Source organism: Triticum aestivum, chromosome 4D (assembly GCF_018294505.1).
Source record: "Triticum aestivum cultivar Chinese Spring chromosome 4D, IWGSC CS RefSeq v2.1, whole genome shotgun sequence".
Classification (NCBI taxonomy): Eukaryota; Viridiplantae; Streptophyta; class Magnoliopsida; order Poales; family Poaceae; genus Triticum; species Triticum aestivum.
This window is the reverse complement of record NC_057805.1, coordinates 280906974-280924883: the sequence shown is the minus strand read 5'-3', so window position 1 is coordinate 280924883 and position 17910 is coordinate 280906974. Positions and strand designations below refer to the sequence as shown.

Genomic DNA, 17910 nt, shown 5'->3' with positions numbered 1-17910 from the left:
ATTGGTTGTGTAGCATTTAAGCGCATCTTTTTACCAATCCTAATTTTTTTAGGGCTGCCAGTCCAAGTGAATCCAATCCAGCCCACAGGCGCCAAATGGCGCAAGAGACCCATTTGAAACCATGTGCGCGTCCATAATATTTGCATTTTCTCAATTAACTTTATTCTTGAGGAAGCGCTTTAAGATGAAAAATATTTGACTTCGTTGGTAGAAGTAAGTTTTAGCAGCCAATTAGGGTACTTATTCAAACCAAACCATTTAAAATGGAAAATGAAGGATAATGTATCTTTGAAAATATACACTTGAGCATGTGTATTTTGTTATCTTATTCGCGTAACATAGAGCCAAATGGCGCAAGGCTGGCATATCATCATCTGATGAAAGCGCAGCACTGCTGCTGTTTCCACACTAAGAATACTCATAACCTATCCCAACCAGACTGGATATATAAATTAAGAGAGAAAAATCACAAACTATACTATACCGATACAGCTAGATATCAAGATTCTCAGGACACAATGTGTAAACTAAATACCCAACAAACAGTTTGAACCATAAATATATATGCAAAGAACATAGTTAACATAACCCTCCATGCAAACGGTCATCACGTATCAGCTAGTAAGAAAGGAGGGAACAAATCTTGATAACAGAACAATGGAGCACCATCTTTAGGGATCGTACAAACCGTAAAACAACAACAACAACAACAACAACAACAACAAAGCCTTTAGTCCCCAAACAAGTTGGGGTAGGCTAGAGGTGAAATCCATAAGATATCGCAACCAACTCATGGCTCTGGCACATGGATAGCATGCTTCCACACACCCCTGTCCATAGCTAGCTCTTTGGTGATACTCCAATCCTTCAGGTCTTTCTTAACGGACTCCTTCCATGTTAAATTCGGTCTACCCCGCCCTCTCTTGACATTCTCCGCACGCTTTAGCCATCCGCTATGCACTGGAGCTTCTGGAGGCCTGCGCTGAATATGCCCAAACCATCTCAGGCGATGTTGGACAAGCTATAAAACAAAAAAACGGTCAGAGTAAAAAAAAAATGGCCTACGCCAACATGACTGGATATATATACAGCTGGATATCAAGATTCTCTGGAGAAATGCTTAAACTAAAATACTAATAAAAACGAATCATGGGCCATTCAAAAACAACTTCATATAGATATATACCCAACAAAGAGTTTGAATCATGAATATGCAATGCACATCGCTGACATGACCCACCATACAAACGATCATCATAAATACCTTTGGAACCCACAACTCAACATAAAGATGACATAGACAAACGTGTATACCAAATAGCATCTGAAAACATATCAGGGATGATAACTTTCTGGCAGAACCAAGCATGCCTGTGCAACTATCTAAATATATGTGCTAAACAGCCACTGGTGTTGGCGCCGCCTCCACGCGTTGCAGCGCCGCTCTTCTTCTTCCTCTATCTCACACAACTCAACTCTCTCTTCTCTGTTGTTTTGTTCTTCTCTCAAGAACACACGAACGCACACGGTGGGAAAAACTCATAAACTCACACATACACACACACCTCACCGTGGAGAGAGACTAGCTTTGCTTTCTACTCCCGGTGAGACACACATACACTACATTGTTTTGCCCAGCCCTCACGGCCTTAATCTTTCTCATTAACTCAATGTAACACTTATATACACAAGGAGTTGGCCTCACGCACCCACTAACTAGCCGGAAAGTCCGGCCACTAACACCACGTAACCCACACCCGGCTAACTACCCTAGAATCTATCCGGGCTAGCTAACAACTTATCCATGCAGCCACTAACTAACACATCCATGCATTTGACTAACTCATCTAACTAAGCAGACCCAATACTAGCTTGCGTGCACACACATGATCTCAACTTTACGTGAGTACACTGCCGCACCTAGTGGATGGACACGACTACATGCATGATTCAACTCACGCGACGAAATAAACACGAGAACACCTATACAACAAGATTAATTCTAACAATCACCCCCTTAACCTTGTTGTCACTTATTCCTCTTTTGAAGCTTGTGGTCGTCGATGTCGTCGATGCAACACGCAGATGACCGCCAATGTCATCTTGTCATGCCGATTGTCGCCGTCGCCGCTGGCCTCGTTGAGAGGGACACCTCTCGTGCCTTCACCGTGCCGCCACAACAGGCTCGCCTCCATGTTCGTCGCCGGTGCCGCAACTCGCCGGTGACTCGCCTCCATGTTCGTCGCCGGTGACGCAACTCGCCGGTGACTCGCCTCCATGTTCGTCGCCGGTGACGCAACTCGCCGTTGACTCACCTCCATGTTGCCGACGATGACACACCTTGTCGCCGACTCGGACATGGAACTCCTCGTGGCAATGGCCTCCGCTCCATGGCCATCACCTGCTTGCCGCCGGTGTCGCAACTTACCGGGCAGCACACCTCTCTCCATCGCTCGTGATACAGCTCGACGATGATGGAGAAACGCACCGGCCGCTAGCAGCATCGCGCCGCCAACGACGTCCACCTTGCGCCGCCGACGTCCCCTTCACATGGAGTCCACCGCGCCGCCACCGTCGCCTCGGATCAACAAGGCTCTGTTGCCAATTGTTGGCGCCGCATCCTCGCGTTGCAGCGCCGCTCAACTTCTTCCTCTATCTCACACAACTCAACTCTCTCTTCTCTGTTGCTTCGTTCTTCTCTCAAGAACACACGAACGCACACGGTGAGAAAAACTCAAACTCACACACACACACCTCACCGTGGAGAGAGACTAGCTTTGCTTTCTACTCCCGGCAAGACACACATACACTAGATTGTTTTACCCAGCCCTCACGGCCTTAATCTTTCTCATTAACTCAATGCAACACTTATATACACAAGGAGTTGGCCTCACGCACCCAACTAACTAGCCGGAAAGTCCGGCAACTAAGGGAATCTACAATGCTAGGAGCTTACATAGGCGCTTATAGACAAAATAATAAATAAATAAAAATCTGAAACACACCTAAGCGCCTCATCCCTCAACGCTAGACGCTAATTAACTAAACGACATGGACGCTAAGTACTGGAAGAAAAATGACCAAGCGCCGGGTGCATGGTTTGGCGTCGATGCCAGGGTTGACACCAAGATTACACCCGGCAACCGCTAATCTGCCGGGATTACGAACCTGGCGCCTGGCCTAAGCGCCCAACAATGGAGATGCCCTAACACCACGTAACCCACACCCGGCTAACTACCCTAGAATCTCTCCGGGCTAGCTAACACCTTATCCATGCAGCCACTAACTAACACGTCCATGCATTTGACTAACTCATCTAACTAAGCAGACCCAATACTAGCTTGCCTGCACACACATGATCTCAACTTTACGTGAGTACACTGCCGCACCTAGTGGATGGACACGACTACATGCATGACTCAACTCACGCGACGAAATAAACACGATGAACACCTATACAACAAGGTTAACTCTAACAACTGGAAACATTGCTAAAGAACAGACCGGATAAAGCAATTTCCACAGAACAATGCATGCATGTTTGCACAACCAATCAAACACATGTATAGAATAGTTACTGACAAACAATTATTCTACAAAGACTAACTATGCTGGAGCAAGTTGATCACGAAACTCCATACCAAGACATCTCCAGATTTTTCCGGAAATGAGAGTTCACTAAGCTACTACCTTCAGCCTCCTAACTGATTTGAGTGCAGCATTTATTAGTTTTTAGAAACCTGAAAAAAAACATTAGGCACATCTTTCCCTAATAATAAAGCACGGATTGACTTTGTCGGGTTCACCGTCGCGGCGCTTTTTCAAAAACGTCCATGTGATTTAGGGTAATACAACCCGCAGTCTTTTTAAATTTCTCCCTAATCTAAATCTAAAGTTAACCGAACCGGTTTGAGATAAAAGAAAAAAAATCCCCTGCCTCCCGATATCATCTCGACCTCCAGGCTCGAGCGCTTCGCCACCTCCCGCCGGCCGCCCCCCTCTCCCCCCGTCGCCGCGCGCCGCCACCAACGCCGTGGCCGTTGGCGGCTCCCACCGCCCCTGCTACCATGGTGCCGCCGGGACTCTTGCCCGCTGCTGAAATTCCCCATCGCTGTCCCAAGGGCATCGCCCGCCGCACTCCCCTGGACCCTGAGCGCCGCCGCCCCAGCCACCCTCGAGCCTCCACCAGGTGACCCCAGGCGCCGCTGATCCCGTGTGCTGCTGCTCGAAGATTCCCCTGCTCGCTGCCCTCTCCCTCCCACTCCACAGTGCACGGGGCAGGGGGAACCGGGTGGCGGCGGCGGCATGATCTCCAGTAAGCGGTAGGGCCGGGATCCGGTGGCGGCGGCAAGCTCCTGTAGATAGGCGACGAGCGAGAGAGAGGGATTGAGAGAAAGCGAGATGCAGGGGAGAGAGATGGGAAGGAAGGAGAAGAAAACGAGCATGGGCAGTGGGGCGTAGGAGAGAGAGAGAGGGCGGAGGGAAGGAGGATAAGGACAGATGGCAGGGGGCGGCCTGTGTGATTGCTCCGGTGATGGCGTCCGGCGTCGGTTCATACCTCGGCGCGCAGCCGCCATACCTCCCCTCCACCGTCTCCACGTGATGTAGGCTGCTGCAATCTCGCTATCCCAGCGATGTCCCAGCTGCGCGCCACAGCCAGCCAACAAGACCGCTATGTAGCTCAGGCCCAGAATTGGTCAATTTTATACAGCTGCAATACACAACGACACACAAAATAGATGCTCCTAGGCTCGATCTTTCTACTGCAACTAAACATACTCGCCCAATACTTATTATCGCACTTTTCTCAACTAAACATACTCTGTCCCTTGAGGAGGATTTCAGGGGAGATCGACTACTGTAAGTCTGTGACGATAACAAGAGGCTGATATTTGAGGTGGACTCTTGCGGACAACAGGTTCAGGAGCTCCAAGCCAACAACGGCCATTGCCTTGAAAAAGATGTAAGATTTCTACTATCTAGCTTCTGTCACAAGATTTGCTGTAGCCTGTTATTTTGTATGGCAGTCAGTTTTGTTGTAAGAATGAGTAATAGATCTATTGTTCAATTCTTGTTTGAGATAGAATACAAGTTATGTTAAATATTCAATGTTTATTGAACATGACCGTAGTGGAAAAGGCTTTAAAGATCAAGAGATGAGATATTTTTCCCTTTAACAGTTCAATTTCTGAAAAAAAAAATCAACACAATAGCCGAATTTATTCCAATTTTCACATATAATACTTGCCGCTAAGAACTTATAGGTATATGCTTTCACATACAGTCCTGTCTTTGCTAACACGTATGGTGTCAGTTTAGAAAGACCTACGTAATGCTGTTTTGATTCTTGGCTTCAGGGAAAAAGGGATAGGTTCGGAAAATATTTATCTAGGATAGATGTATATTTATGTAAGAGGATAGATGTACTTACTTGCAGAACTACAGTTTGTTGCAGTTGCTAGGGACTGTAAATTACGATTCTAATTCATTCTTTTGCATTTCAGTCTGTCATTCATTGTTACTTGAATGTTTCTCTTTTTGTGATCTCCCATAGAAGCTTTTTGTTTGTTTTTTCACTGGAACAGCTCTACGCGCCTTGTGAAATTTCTGATGTAGTTTGGAAATGTGAGTGAGAACTGCAAGTACGTTGATACTGCCCTCTATGTATCAGATCCAAGGATTTTTTTAATATATACTCTTTTTGTTAATTTCAAGGGAGGAAGAGAACTCCAGTACTATGGTAATGTTCTTGATTCTGATTCTCCATGATTGATAATGTTGTTTAGGACCCTAAGCTTTGTCATGGCTGATTTAAATAGGCACAGTTGGTTTAGAAGGAAAGCACTGCTACTAATTTTAGAACTAGGATGTCGTTTTTGACAGCTGTCAGGTATTGCTTATTTGCATTGTAAGATCACAATTCTAAGGTTAATCTTTTTAGTTGTGTAGCATTGCATATTTGGGTCCTTGAATTTTCTCCTCGAAGATCAACACATTTGGTCAGATTTGGCTTATTTAATAATTAGCAAACAATAAATATTGAACATCTATGCAGTGCGACATTTCTTACGGATGGTCAGGTCGACACCGACAACATCGTCTATATTGTACCAAGGTTCTGCTGCTGCTACAACGGCAACCTCCTACTTCTTGAACATGACCATTGCAGCTATCCTTGCTACTGTAAATTTTGTTTCTTTTCTTTCTCATAAATTATGGACATATAGGCATTCTGATCAGGTAATGTTCTTCTCTAAGATTTGATATTTGAAGCATGATGTTTGCGGTCAGGTAATTTTCCTAGGGTCCTTCAGATGTCGATGTCGATGTTGATGGAAAATACACATGTTGCATACCTTTTTTGAAATCAGAAGTGGATACTAACATTTCCCATCATGATATTGTAGTTTATAGTGCTAAACTTGACTCCTCCATGGTTATAATAATGGACTTACAGTGAGTTGATTTGTAGTTAACTTTGTCATCCATTCTCTAGGGAGGCAGAGCAAGTCCTTCCTTCCGATTTGAATTCAGGGATTCGATGATTTCTTTCGGATTTAACATGTCTATTTGATCAGCAAACATGAGATGCAAAACATGTTTTTCCAGTAGAAATGAATTCATGGACTGGAACTCCTGCAGATTTGAAGTTGTATGCTGGATCGACTGCATGTTTTATTAAGGGTTTATCAGTTCATCATTCCCATTAGTTCAGTCGTGGTGAGAAACATATGCATGTTTTTATGCCAAAAGCTGTGAATATTTTTTTCTCATAGTGTAAGTAAACTGATGATGCATGTCATGGCTAAGGATTTGGTTCCAACAGAAGCAACACATATTCATCTTGCCTACTGTCAGTCTCATTTTCCTGATCCTACACTTGAGCCAAGAATTCATTGCCCTTTTTTTTAACAGGCTGCAGTAACGAGTTTGCCACTACTTCAATGGATATAATGGAGCATAATCGTCATTATGTATGCAAAAGCATGTATCAAAATTTGAATTACCATGGCGCATTTAATTCTCTTGGAGTACTAAACAATCATGCGGCTCTCCACAGATTTAAAATTCATGTTAGGATAATAGGGGTGCACTACTTTGTTGGGGGGGGGGGGGGGGGGGGGGGGGGGGGGATAATCGGTTGAACGGATAGCGTCCATGCCTTGCAAAGTTCCGCGGAGAACAAGCTATCTCGGAATTTCTTCCAAATGCAGCAAGTTCCGAGCAAGCAAAACTATAGATGCCATGAGCGACGTGAAGGCTGGAGGGCTCCGTTAAGGATGCCATGAGCGACGTGCGCTGGAGGGTTCGTTTCGCGGCGGACCTCATGACCGCGCGACACATCACGTTCGACGACGGCGAGCTATGGCTGCGCGGGGAGGCTCTCCGGATCGTGCTGCTCGACACAAGGGGGCACACGGTGGATGCAGGCTACCTTCGGCCCGGTGAGTGGATCGACATCGGGGATATTGTCGCGTTTCCTTGCCACTTTGCTAGGGTATGTGACAGATCTCCGGCGAACGGCGGAAATTCCGGCGAGGATGCGCCGCCGCGTGGCCTTACACACGGGCGCACGGTACACGGGGGCGTACGTGCGGATCTGGACGTGCGCCGCCGAGCGCCACATATGACAGATGGACCCGGGGTCCTTGGGCGTGGACCGGTCCGCCATGAGACGGATGCGCGACACGTAGGTGAGGGGAGATCGAACCGCCATGAGAGCGATGGAGCTAGGGTTTCTGGGGGCGCCGCGGGTATAAAGCATACGGTTGCCACCCCTTCTCCCATTTTGGATCTCGACGAGGGGCTCGCCCACTTCTGGAGCGCGCCGCCTCTCGCCAGATATAGGGTTCATCCAAACTTCGCCTGGTGGGATGGCAAAATCCATGGCGACTTTCGTTCCTTTGCTCAAGTAGTTGCATCTCAACCCCCCACAAACCCCCTTGCTGGATTCAAAGAGAAGCCACCTGTTAGATCTTTCGCGAATCCTACTGCTAGATCCAAAGAGAAGCCGCCTGTTGAGATGAGAGGGGATGGATTCGGTGCGGGCCGCAAGGGGCGCGGCGCTGGGCGTTTCGATCGTTGCCGCGGCCGCGGCTTCGACTCCCACGTCTGGAAGCGCAAGACGGAGATGGGGAGCTCTTCCACTACCAACGACAAGTGGGAAGAGGCGGCCGGCGGTCTGCATGCGAACCGGACCCGGCAATCCAGATGGGATGGGGATGGCGGTGACCTGCAGGACTCCCAAGAGCCGGCAGCGACTGAGGGGCGGCAGGCAGCTCCTCCCCACCGTCAAGAGATGCGTGGTGGAGACAGCGGAAGCGACAAGGCTCACCGCGTCTTCAACAAGAACAACGTCTCTGCTGTGAACCGCAAGTACTCCTCCTCTGGTATTATCGCTCCCCCTTGTGATGCTTGTCAGAACTGCCATCTACCTGGGCATTTTACTGTTAGATGCCCTCAAGCTTTCTGTGAGAGATGTAAGAAAAGAGGTCACCTATCCATTGTCTGCAATGAGTTCTTCCCTTGGGATCACACACCTGTGATGTGTGCATTTCAAACTAAGGGTCAGGGTTTCTTTTACATTCCTGACTACAGCGTGGATAGGCAGAGCAGGGAAAACGTTTTCAATATTGTTGTCACCATTACTGATGGCTCTGCTCAGACCAAAGATATTGAGCATGAGCTAAGTGTGTATGTTGGTGCTAGATTTTTTTGCTCCACAGAAGTTTGTCATGAGAATGACGAATCCTAGAGAGGTTGACAGAGCTCTTTTTGTTGAAAATATTAAGCTGAAAAATTGTGGGGTTAGTGTCAAGTTCTCTCCCTGGTCTGAGGATATTGATTCTGAGGGACTGTTAGAGATTGCCTGGGTTAGGATTGGGAAAATTCCACCTAACAAGAGATGTGATAAAACTGTTGCTTAAGTGGGAGGGTCAGTTGGAATTACCCTGGAAGTTGATATGTCAACTGTAAATCGTCCCTCTTCTGTCAGAGCTAAAATTGGCTGTAGATCGATAGCTCAACTTCCTGCTACTGCTGAAGGGGTGCTTGCAGGACGTTTCTACAGGTTCACTTATGAAGTTGAGGAGGTTTTGGTTAAAAATCCTGTGAATGCAGAAACTGTCGATCCTATTCCTGATGAAAGGACCAAGCCAGATCAGACCCCTAAGAGGAAACGTACTGAACAAGAGAAAGGGATGCCGCAGCCTGAGTCAGCTGGACGTGGCAACATTGGGGGTTCCTATCGTGGTGGCAAGGCCTGTCGCCTGCTATACGATGAGAAGGAGGGATCTCCTTCTACTGAAAGTGATGGGGATAATTCTTTACTTATTGAAACGTTGCAGAGAGAAATTGAGGAAAAAATGAAAGAAGATGACGTAGATTCCTCTAACTGGATTGTCCCTAGGAATCCTGATGTCATGGAGACTACTGTTCAAGATATACAGGTGAAAAAAGTCATACATAATAAAATTGCTTCGGCCTGTCAAACTGCTACTAACCCTTCTCAGATTGTGGAGGTAACTGGTGAGGTGGACCCTGGGCTAAAGACTTCATGCAGCTATATGGTACAACTCCCATCTTCTGAAAGCGTTGAGGAGATCATTCTTACCCCTCCACTAGCGCCTGAAGCCCCACTGAGATTCAGCAAGCGTAACGCCTCTGGAATGCAGGACAAGGTTGAGGACAAGGCCAAGAAACTGGCTAGTAAGAAAAATCTGGAAGGTAACAATACTCCTGCTTTCAAAAATTCCTTTGATGTACTTTCTGACAACGAGTTGATTAGTAGAGCTAATAAGATAGGGGTAGACATACCCAATGATAATTTCGCTGTTGTTGACATTATTAGAGAGCTTGAATACGCCCGAAAAGAATTAGAAGATAAAAAGGAAGATAACAACACTGAAAAAGTGCAAGATAACCTGATTATGACAGACGGTTTGGGTAGGAACACCCCTGTGAATTTAGAATGATTGGACCAGGAAGAACATATATATGAACATATCTCTTCTGTTAAAACTAAGAAGAAAAAACATAGCAAATCTGCTGTCAAAATTCCTAGGCCTGTGACTAGGAGTTAGAAAAGAAATAATTCTGAGAAAGATTTGTTAGGTAACCCTGCCCCGTCTCCTGGTAGGGTTACTCGGGCCAAATTCCACAAAAAACGTTCCAAATGAGAGGACTCATTTGGAACTGTCAAGGGGTGGGCAAGAAAGGGATGGCCACCTGCCTCTCAGACATGATTAGTGACCATTCCCCTGACTTCCTGGGTCTGCAAGAAACTATGAAGAAAGAGTTCACACCTAAGTGTTTGAGAAGAATTGACCCCTTTGACATGTTCAAGTGGAACTGGGTGCCTTCTATTGGCAAATCTGGGGGCATTTTGTGTGGTGTGAGGAGAGATACTCTTGATATAGTATCCTGTGCTAAGGGCAAATATGTGTTACAACTAGTACTGTATGACAAAAAAAAATACAGTGGGGTTTGCTGGTAGTTTATGGATCGGCACATGATGAGTTCAAAAATGATTTCCTGATTGAGCTGGCATCCTTTTGTAGTGGCATGACCGTGCCCTACATAGTGGGGGGAGACTTTAATATCCTAAGACATGCGGGGGAGAAGAATAAGAAGATGGTGAACAACAAAGCCACTGACCTGTTCAACTCCATTATCAATACACTAGCTCTTAGAGAGATTCATATCAGTGGGGGTAAATATACCTGGACCAACAATCAGACGCATCCCACTCTTGAGAAGCTAGATCGAATTCTTATGTCTGAATGCTGGGAAGATATCTTCCCACTGGTCTCTGTGAGGAAATTAGTTCGGGAGATTTCTGACCATAATCCACTACTGTTGTCCTCCGGGGAAGAAGGGCGCGAAGCCCCGAAACCTCGTGAATTTCGTTTTGATCTATCCTGGATCAATGATGACAAGTTCCTACCCACTGTGGGGAAAATTTGGGCTAGGAAAGTTGCTTCATCAGATCCTATTGATGTCCTGAATATCAAGTTGAGAAGATTCAAAACATATTTTAAAGGTTGGGGTTCAGATAAGTATGGTCACGATAAGAAGAGAAAAGAGGACTTACGTATGGAACTAGCTATGCTGGAGGAACTGGAAGAAGAAGATATGTTACCTCCTGACTTATATAGTGGAAAAGTGGATATCAACGCTGAGCTCTATGAGCTCCTAGTGAATGAGGAAATCTTTTGGCTTCAACAGTCTCATGAGCGCTGGCTTCTCAAAGGAGACTTGAATACTGACTACTATCACAAAATTGCTAATGGACGAAAACGTAAAAATACAATCCAATCACTTAAAGCGGGAGAGACAGTGATTGAAGGCACGAACAATTTGATTGCACATGCCACTGAATTTTACAAAGAACTGTTCGGACCAGCCCCTGGTAACCAGATTCATCTTGATTCGGGAACCTGGTCGACTGAGGAGAAATTAGATGAAAAAGATAATAAGGATCTTTGCCGAGAATTTACAGAACAGGAGGTCAAAGAGGCTATTTGATATGGCCCCTAATAGAGCCCCTGGACCCGATAATATCCCTGCTGAGTTCTATCAGGTGTGCTGGGATGTCGTTAAAGACGACATTATGGCCCTTTTTAAAGCTTTTCATCAAGGGACGTTGGATGTCCAGAGGCTTAATTATGGAGTTATTACTCTGCTCCCAAAGTTTCTGGAGCCGAGAAAATCCAGCAGTACAGGCCTATTTGCTTGCTGAGATGCCCATATAAGCTGATTACCAAAGTCCTCGACCGAAGAGTTGCTATATATGCAAACAAACTCATTAGCCCTACTCAGAACGCCTTTGTAAAAGGAAGAAATATCATGGACGGAGTTTTGTCCCTCCATGAAATTCTTAACTACACTTATGTTAAGAAAAAAGTGGGGATTGTCCTTAAGTTGGACTTTGAAAAAGCCTATGATAAGGTGAATTGGGACTTTCTCCTAGAATGCCACAAGATGCGGGGCTTTGATGATACTTGGTGCAGATGGATTGAACAGATACTGCATAATGGGACAGTTAGCATCAAGCTTAATGGTAGTGTTGGGCCGCATTTTCAAAGCAAAAAAGGGGTGAGGCAGGGGGACCCACACTCTCCTTTCCTATTCAATCTAGCCGTTGAATGCCTCACCAAAATGATCAAAAATGCCCAAAAAACAAACTTATTGTGGGCTTGGCTGCCGACCTTATTCCTGATGGGGTGGCGGTCCTGCAATATGCGGATGATACAATCATTTGCATTGAAGATGATATTGATAAGGCAGTCAACCTGAAGTTGCTGCTGTATATGTTTGAGATGATGTCTGGTCTGAAAGTTAACTTTCAGAAAAGTGAGATTCTCACTGTGGGTGGAGATGAAAGTGTGGTGAATAAATATGCAGAAATCTTTAATTGTGAGGTTGGCAGTTTCCCACTCAAATACTTGGGGATGCCTGTGAGCTACGCTAATCTAAGAACGTCCGATTGGGAGTTTATTGTTAGTAAATACCTGAAGAGGTTCGAGGCCTGGATTGGCAACGCTGCCTCAATGGGGGGGGGGGGGGGAGACACACTCTACTTGATTCTGTCGTCACACAGATCTCTCTCTATCACATGTCTATGTGGCTCATGAATAAAACTTTCATTGAGAGGCTAGATAAACACAGACGCAAGTTCTTTTGGCAAGGCTGCAACAAAAAAAGGAGATACTATCTTGTTAAGTGGAGCAAGATATGTAGATCCAAAGACAAAGGGGGTTTAGGTATAAAAGATCTTCGTAAGCAAAATATTAGTCTCATGGTTAAATGGTGGTGGAAGTTAGAGACACAAAATGGACTGTGGCAGGATATAGTCCGGGCCAGGTATCTTCGCAACAAGTCTGTTGCGGAAGTTTCTCCCAAATTCTCTGACTCGCCCTGTTGGAAAGCCTTGCTTAAGATTAAAAACATCTATATGATGGGCAGAAAGATTGAGACTGGTGCTGGGAACTTGATTAGACTATGGAAAGATCCAATAAATGGGCTGATCCCATTTCAGGATCAATATCCGCACTTATTTGAGATCTGCAATTATCCAACGAGCACCCTGGACAAAAGAGATGAACTTGATGACACCTCTATATTCAGACGCAGGCTTACCCCTGAGCTGTTCAAACAGTGGGTAGATATGCGTGCTATAGTTAAAAGAATTCCCCTTGATGAGAGGAGTGATCGTGTCTTTTGGGGACTAAATCAGAATGGCAAGTTCACCACTAAGTCAGTTTATAAGATGTTGGAGAAACCTCTAAGTGGGTGCCATTATAGATGGATTTGGAAAGCCAAGATCCCTCTAAAAATCAAAATCTTCCTATGGCAAATGTCACAGGACGCAGTTCTTACTAGGCAAGTGATGAGCAAGAGGAAATGGCCAGGGAATCCCTGTTGCTCTTTCTGCAAACAAGTGGAAACGGTGCAACACCTGTTCTTTACTTGTCCCGTGGCCAGAATTGTCTGGTGATCTATTGGAGTAGTTCTTGGCACTGATAGATGCCTGTCGAATTACTGGCAATACTTCGTGTGGTGCCACAAATTTCTTCCTGGGAAGCAAAAGTTTTATACAATGGGCTTAGCGGCCACATGTTGGGCCATTTGGCTGGCACGCAATCGAGCTACTTTTGAAAAGAAACAAATCAAGACTCCTTTTGAGATTGTGTTTTCTCTATGCTCTTTTCTACTTTACTGGACAGGGCTGCAGCAAGGAGAGGACGCCAAGGAGCTGCGCACTGGAGCTGAGATGATCAGGGCTGGCACAATGCAGCTGATGAAGATGTGTGGTTCTGTCAAGCAACCAATCCAAGGTGCTTGATGTTTCTGGAGTTGCGCTGGATGAAGAGTTGTCGGGCGCGCGATTTCGATGCTGCTTCTTCCCGGAGAAGATTGCTTTCTGTCTGCTTGGCACGCGGCTGTGTTTTGATACTTAGTCTGATCTTTTGAGAATGTAATAGGCTAGATGTTATGTCGTGCTATCCAGGTTTTCGCCCCATGATACTCGTTTCGACGGCGAGCGAGTATGGTGGGTTTCCTGGTAGTGCTAGAACTCGCTATACCTCTTTCCCTCCTCCTGTCTTTCTCGCTTGAACTGGTTGTATTTCCGTTCTTTGCAATGGAAAGGGGTAAAGCCCGGTTCTAAAAAAAAAAGCAAAACTATACTCTGTAAATAATCTTCCTGAACCAGAGTTCTTAATTTTCTTTCAATTTTTACCTTTTCCTGTACTGGATTTTAATGTACTGAACACTCTCCTTAATCAATGGGAGCAACACCTGATTGCCTTCATATAAAGAAACACAATGTAAGCACATACGAGGTGATGTATAGCTAGCAGGAACAAGAAAAAAATGCTGCTCGAAGGTGAGTGGAAGTGCATGATTTTCTAGAATTATTTTCTTGACAGAAGTTACTATATTCTCAATATACATCACAGTTGTGATCATCTAAAAAAAGAAAATCACTTCTAGAGTTGTAGTAATGCAAGTGATTAAAATCCCTTGCTAATTAAAATTGTAGTTTCTTTTATTTCACCGTAATGTTTTTTTGGAGAACGATCATGCATGTTTCTAATACATAGGTTGAGATAAGTAGACGAAGGTTAACTTTGTGTCGGAATATATTTACTCTCTACCAGTTTCTATGTAAACCATCACTGAATACACGAGTATGACATCCATATCATTTCCAGTAAAAAAGTGTTGAGATATTTAGCTCCCGTACAATCAGTATGAATTTATATCTATATGTGAACAAATAATTTCAGGCTGAAGATCACTAGAACCAGCATGAAAAATTGACCTCTCAAAACATGAAAACAGTGGCTTACTTCAGCAGTCAAGCTTATGAGATGGTTCACAATTAACAGCTGAGTTCACAAATGTGGCTCAACTTGAATTGTTTTATGTTGGACATTATAATTTTTGTGAGGTTTTGTTGTTCGCCCGTTGCAACGCACGGGCACTTTTACTAGTTTGAATAAATATTCAAGAGACGGGACTGCAAAACGAAATTCAGTAAACAGAAACGCCGCTATAGTTCATGACTAAATTGACTCTCTTTCAGCAAAAAGTAGGAAAGTGTAACCACCACCTTAAGTAAAAAAATTAGAATGAGCATGCTACCATGCCCTTGCGCAGGTTCAAGCTACATTCGAAGAAGGGACGTCTATTGAACAAAAACTGGGTCGATAGTATTTTGCAATAGCTAACTATGCAACTTTTTTCCACAAATATGAGATAATTTAAATGGCAGAATCATGTTTGTTTTCCCCTTATTTTCAGTTGGATTGTAATAACTCGGCAGCAAAGAGTACATCACCGTGGTTTAGTCTACCAATCTGATTCAATTCAAGAATGAGTAGCCTATTCTCTTGTATATGTCAGCAAGCTCTTTTTTTGTACCCAAGTCAAAACTAAGCATAAATACCTACTCACCTACATAAGTTGCTGTTGCACATGCCCATGTATTTGGTGCAAGTTGAGGCCTCCTTTAAGTAACATTATGACCACTCTTACATACCTACAAACACCATCAAAGGATGAAGTCAAAGTGAGGTGGAACCGTGGAAGGACTAAAGAAAGGGAAAGTGTCCGATTCATAAGCAAAGAGAGCAAGAGACCGAACTTTCAGAACATGTAGGTTTATTAATAGTGGTAACAATTTCTTAGTAATTAAGCTCGATGGAAATAAAGATACTTTTCATGTATGACGCCCAAAAAAAGTTTAAACATCCTTTCCTTTTGTTGTACTATGACCATACCACAATGTGAGCTGCAGACTGGGAAAAGTTCAGATCCAAAATCATATCTACTAATAAATATGTTTGTCAGACATGTTGTACATTTTCTGTAGTGAGATAGACTGAGCAAAAGAAAAACATTACTGGCAGCATTCTGCAAAAAACACATTAAGAAATGGAGCTTTTGGACCAGTGAATTACATTGGTATTCTCAATATACCACATCTACAATCTCACTGGTGAGAACCAGTGCAGGATTAAGAAATTATCTAAGTCTATAAGCTTTTTATGAATGATGCCAGACTTATGTTTTTTATTGCAAGAATCAATGCTGGCAGGCTGTTTTGTAGAGTTACTATGCGGAAGATGCCGCAACCAATAGAAATTGGCTGTAGATTTCATCTATGCCTGCTGCTCCATCCTGCAGCAATTATTTAGAACAACAAATAAGATGATTGTCAGATTAGAGAAGGCACACTTCTTGCATAAAAAAGATAAGGTCACACTAAAAAAGCACATTCCCAGTATGTATTTATAAACATAGAGATGCTACTGATAAATATAACTGAACTATTTCCCACAGCAAAAGGAAAACATGCATGTAGCTAGAAAGAATAAGCATGTAGCTAGAAAGAAAGGAAGCAAACCTCAAGCAGCAGAACATAGTTACAGCAAAGCAGGAGACCAAGATGCAGCAACAAAGGAGATCCTAGAACCAGCTAAATAAACGGAGATGAAGTAGTCAGAGCACACGCATGACGTGGATGGTGCACAGAGGTAAAAGAATAGTCATCCACAGACAAGCAAAAGAACAGTCCAGTTACCCGACCTGGAAAGGAGAAGTAGGCTAGGAAATAAGGAAAAATGGACGATAAGGCCAAGGATGAACAACAAGCAAAATGAACTGAACGCAAAAAAAAAAAGGTTAACAAATATGCATTTCATCAAACATCTTGCAGGCAAGAAAATGGAGCGTGGTGTCACCTCAATTAATCGCCGAAGGCAGAACGGCGAGACAGTGGACGCAGGAGAGGATGGCAAGATAATCAACCTGCGCATGATGCGGACAGAAGGAAGAACACGAAATCAGCAGGGCATAGCAAAAATAAGGGTAAACAGCAAGATCAGGAAAGGAGAACGAATCTCAACCAGCAGTCTCGTCCAGAGTATGGACGCAATTGCAGCCGACGAGAGCACACCACCGGTGAAGGAGAGGCAATCCAATCGAAGAAGAGAGAGAGAGAGAGAGAGAGAGAGAGAGAGAGAGAGAGAGAGAGAGAGAGAGAGAGAGAGAGAGAGAGAGAGAGAGAGCACGCGCGCAACACAGCGAGGAGGAGAAAGAGAGCAAAGCGGTCAAAGCGAGAGCGCCGCCGACCTCTCTGCTCGTTAGCAAGTCATGCCAGCCTCCTGACCCTCCCCTGCCCGCCAGCCCCAGATGCGAAGAATCCGCCGGCCCTACTATCCCGCGGCGACGACCTGCACTGATTTAGAACCATCGCACGCAGCGGCGCGGATCCAAAAGGTGCCAAATCAGATGACGATCCAGCGTGCCCACGATCCGCTCCGTCCGCCTATTGGCCTCGCTCGCGCTGCTCCTCAGGAAATGCCGTTGTGAGGTGGGGGGCTGGGAGGCCGGCAGCAGGAGAGAAATCGGTGGAGTAAACGGAGCTACGAGGAGGCGGATTGGTGGCTGACGAGGAGAAAGGAGGAGGAGAGGGAAGGACGATGCGGGTCTCGAGATGTGAGGGAACACTACCGGCTGCGCTGCAGCAAAAGCGAACGCCCACACCCAGCCGCAGGACCGGGGTCACCGGGCATGGCGCAGGAGTCAGCCAGAGCAGGACGCATGACCCGACTCACTCCGACCGCAGACGAAACTCTGGCCCAACAGGTTCATAAGAGCAACTCTAGCAGACCCGTATCCCGCTCCGACCCGTAAAATAACCGTCAAAATGCGGGTCGGGACGGAAAAACCAGCTCAATCAGACCCGCATCCTGTCCCGGCCCGCAAAAAATTTTAGGGGGCGCAGCAAAATCCCGACCTCAATCCAAGAAAACGCGGGTTTCCCCTTCGCGGCTGCGGTGCCCTGCATATAAGCGGAAGAGGTTGGTGGGGGACATTTCATCCCGCGCTTTCCCCCAC

At 45.3% G+C, this 17910-nt stretch overlaps 1 protein-coding gene across 9 annotated transcripts; it reads right to left on the bottom strand.

The window, feature by feature from the left end:
• Nucleotides 1–521: 521 nt before the first annotated feature.
• On the bottom strand, nt 522–17639 carry LOC123097472 (uncharacterized). 9 transcript variants are annotated; one of them, XM_044519229.1, is made up of 7 exons: nt 16917–17639; nt 16752–16818; nt 16415–16596; nt 16124–16188; nt 15463–15547; nt 14243–14309; nt 1626–14166 (listed from the first exon to the last, which is right to left on the bottom strand). In XM_044519229.1, the coding sequence occupies exon 7, from the start codon at nt 8429–8431 to the stop codon at nt 7364–7366; it is 1068 nt and encodes a 355-aa protein (XP_044375164.1). In that variant the 5' UTR covers nt 8432–14166; nt 14243–14309; nt 15463–15547; nt 16124–16188; nt 16415–16596; nt 16752–16818; nt 16917–17639; the 3' UTR covers nt 1626–7363. The 9 variants fall into 9 exon arrangements, 7 of the variants coding, with proteins under 7 accessions (XP_044375164.1, XP_044375162.1, XP_044375161.1 ...); XM_044519227.1 differs by having other exon boundaries at nt 16415–16486; XR_006447254.1 differs by lacking the exon at nt 1626–14166 and adding an exon at nt 522–1021 and having other exon boundaries at nt 15463–16188; nt 16415–16486.
• Between the last annotated feature and the right edge of the window lie 271 nt (nt 17640–17910).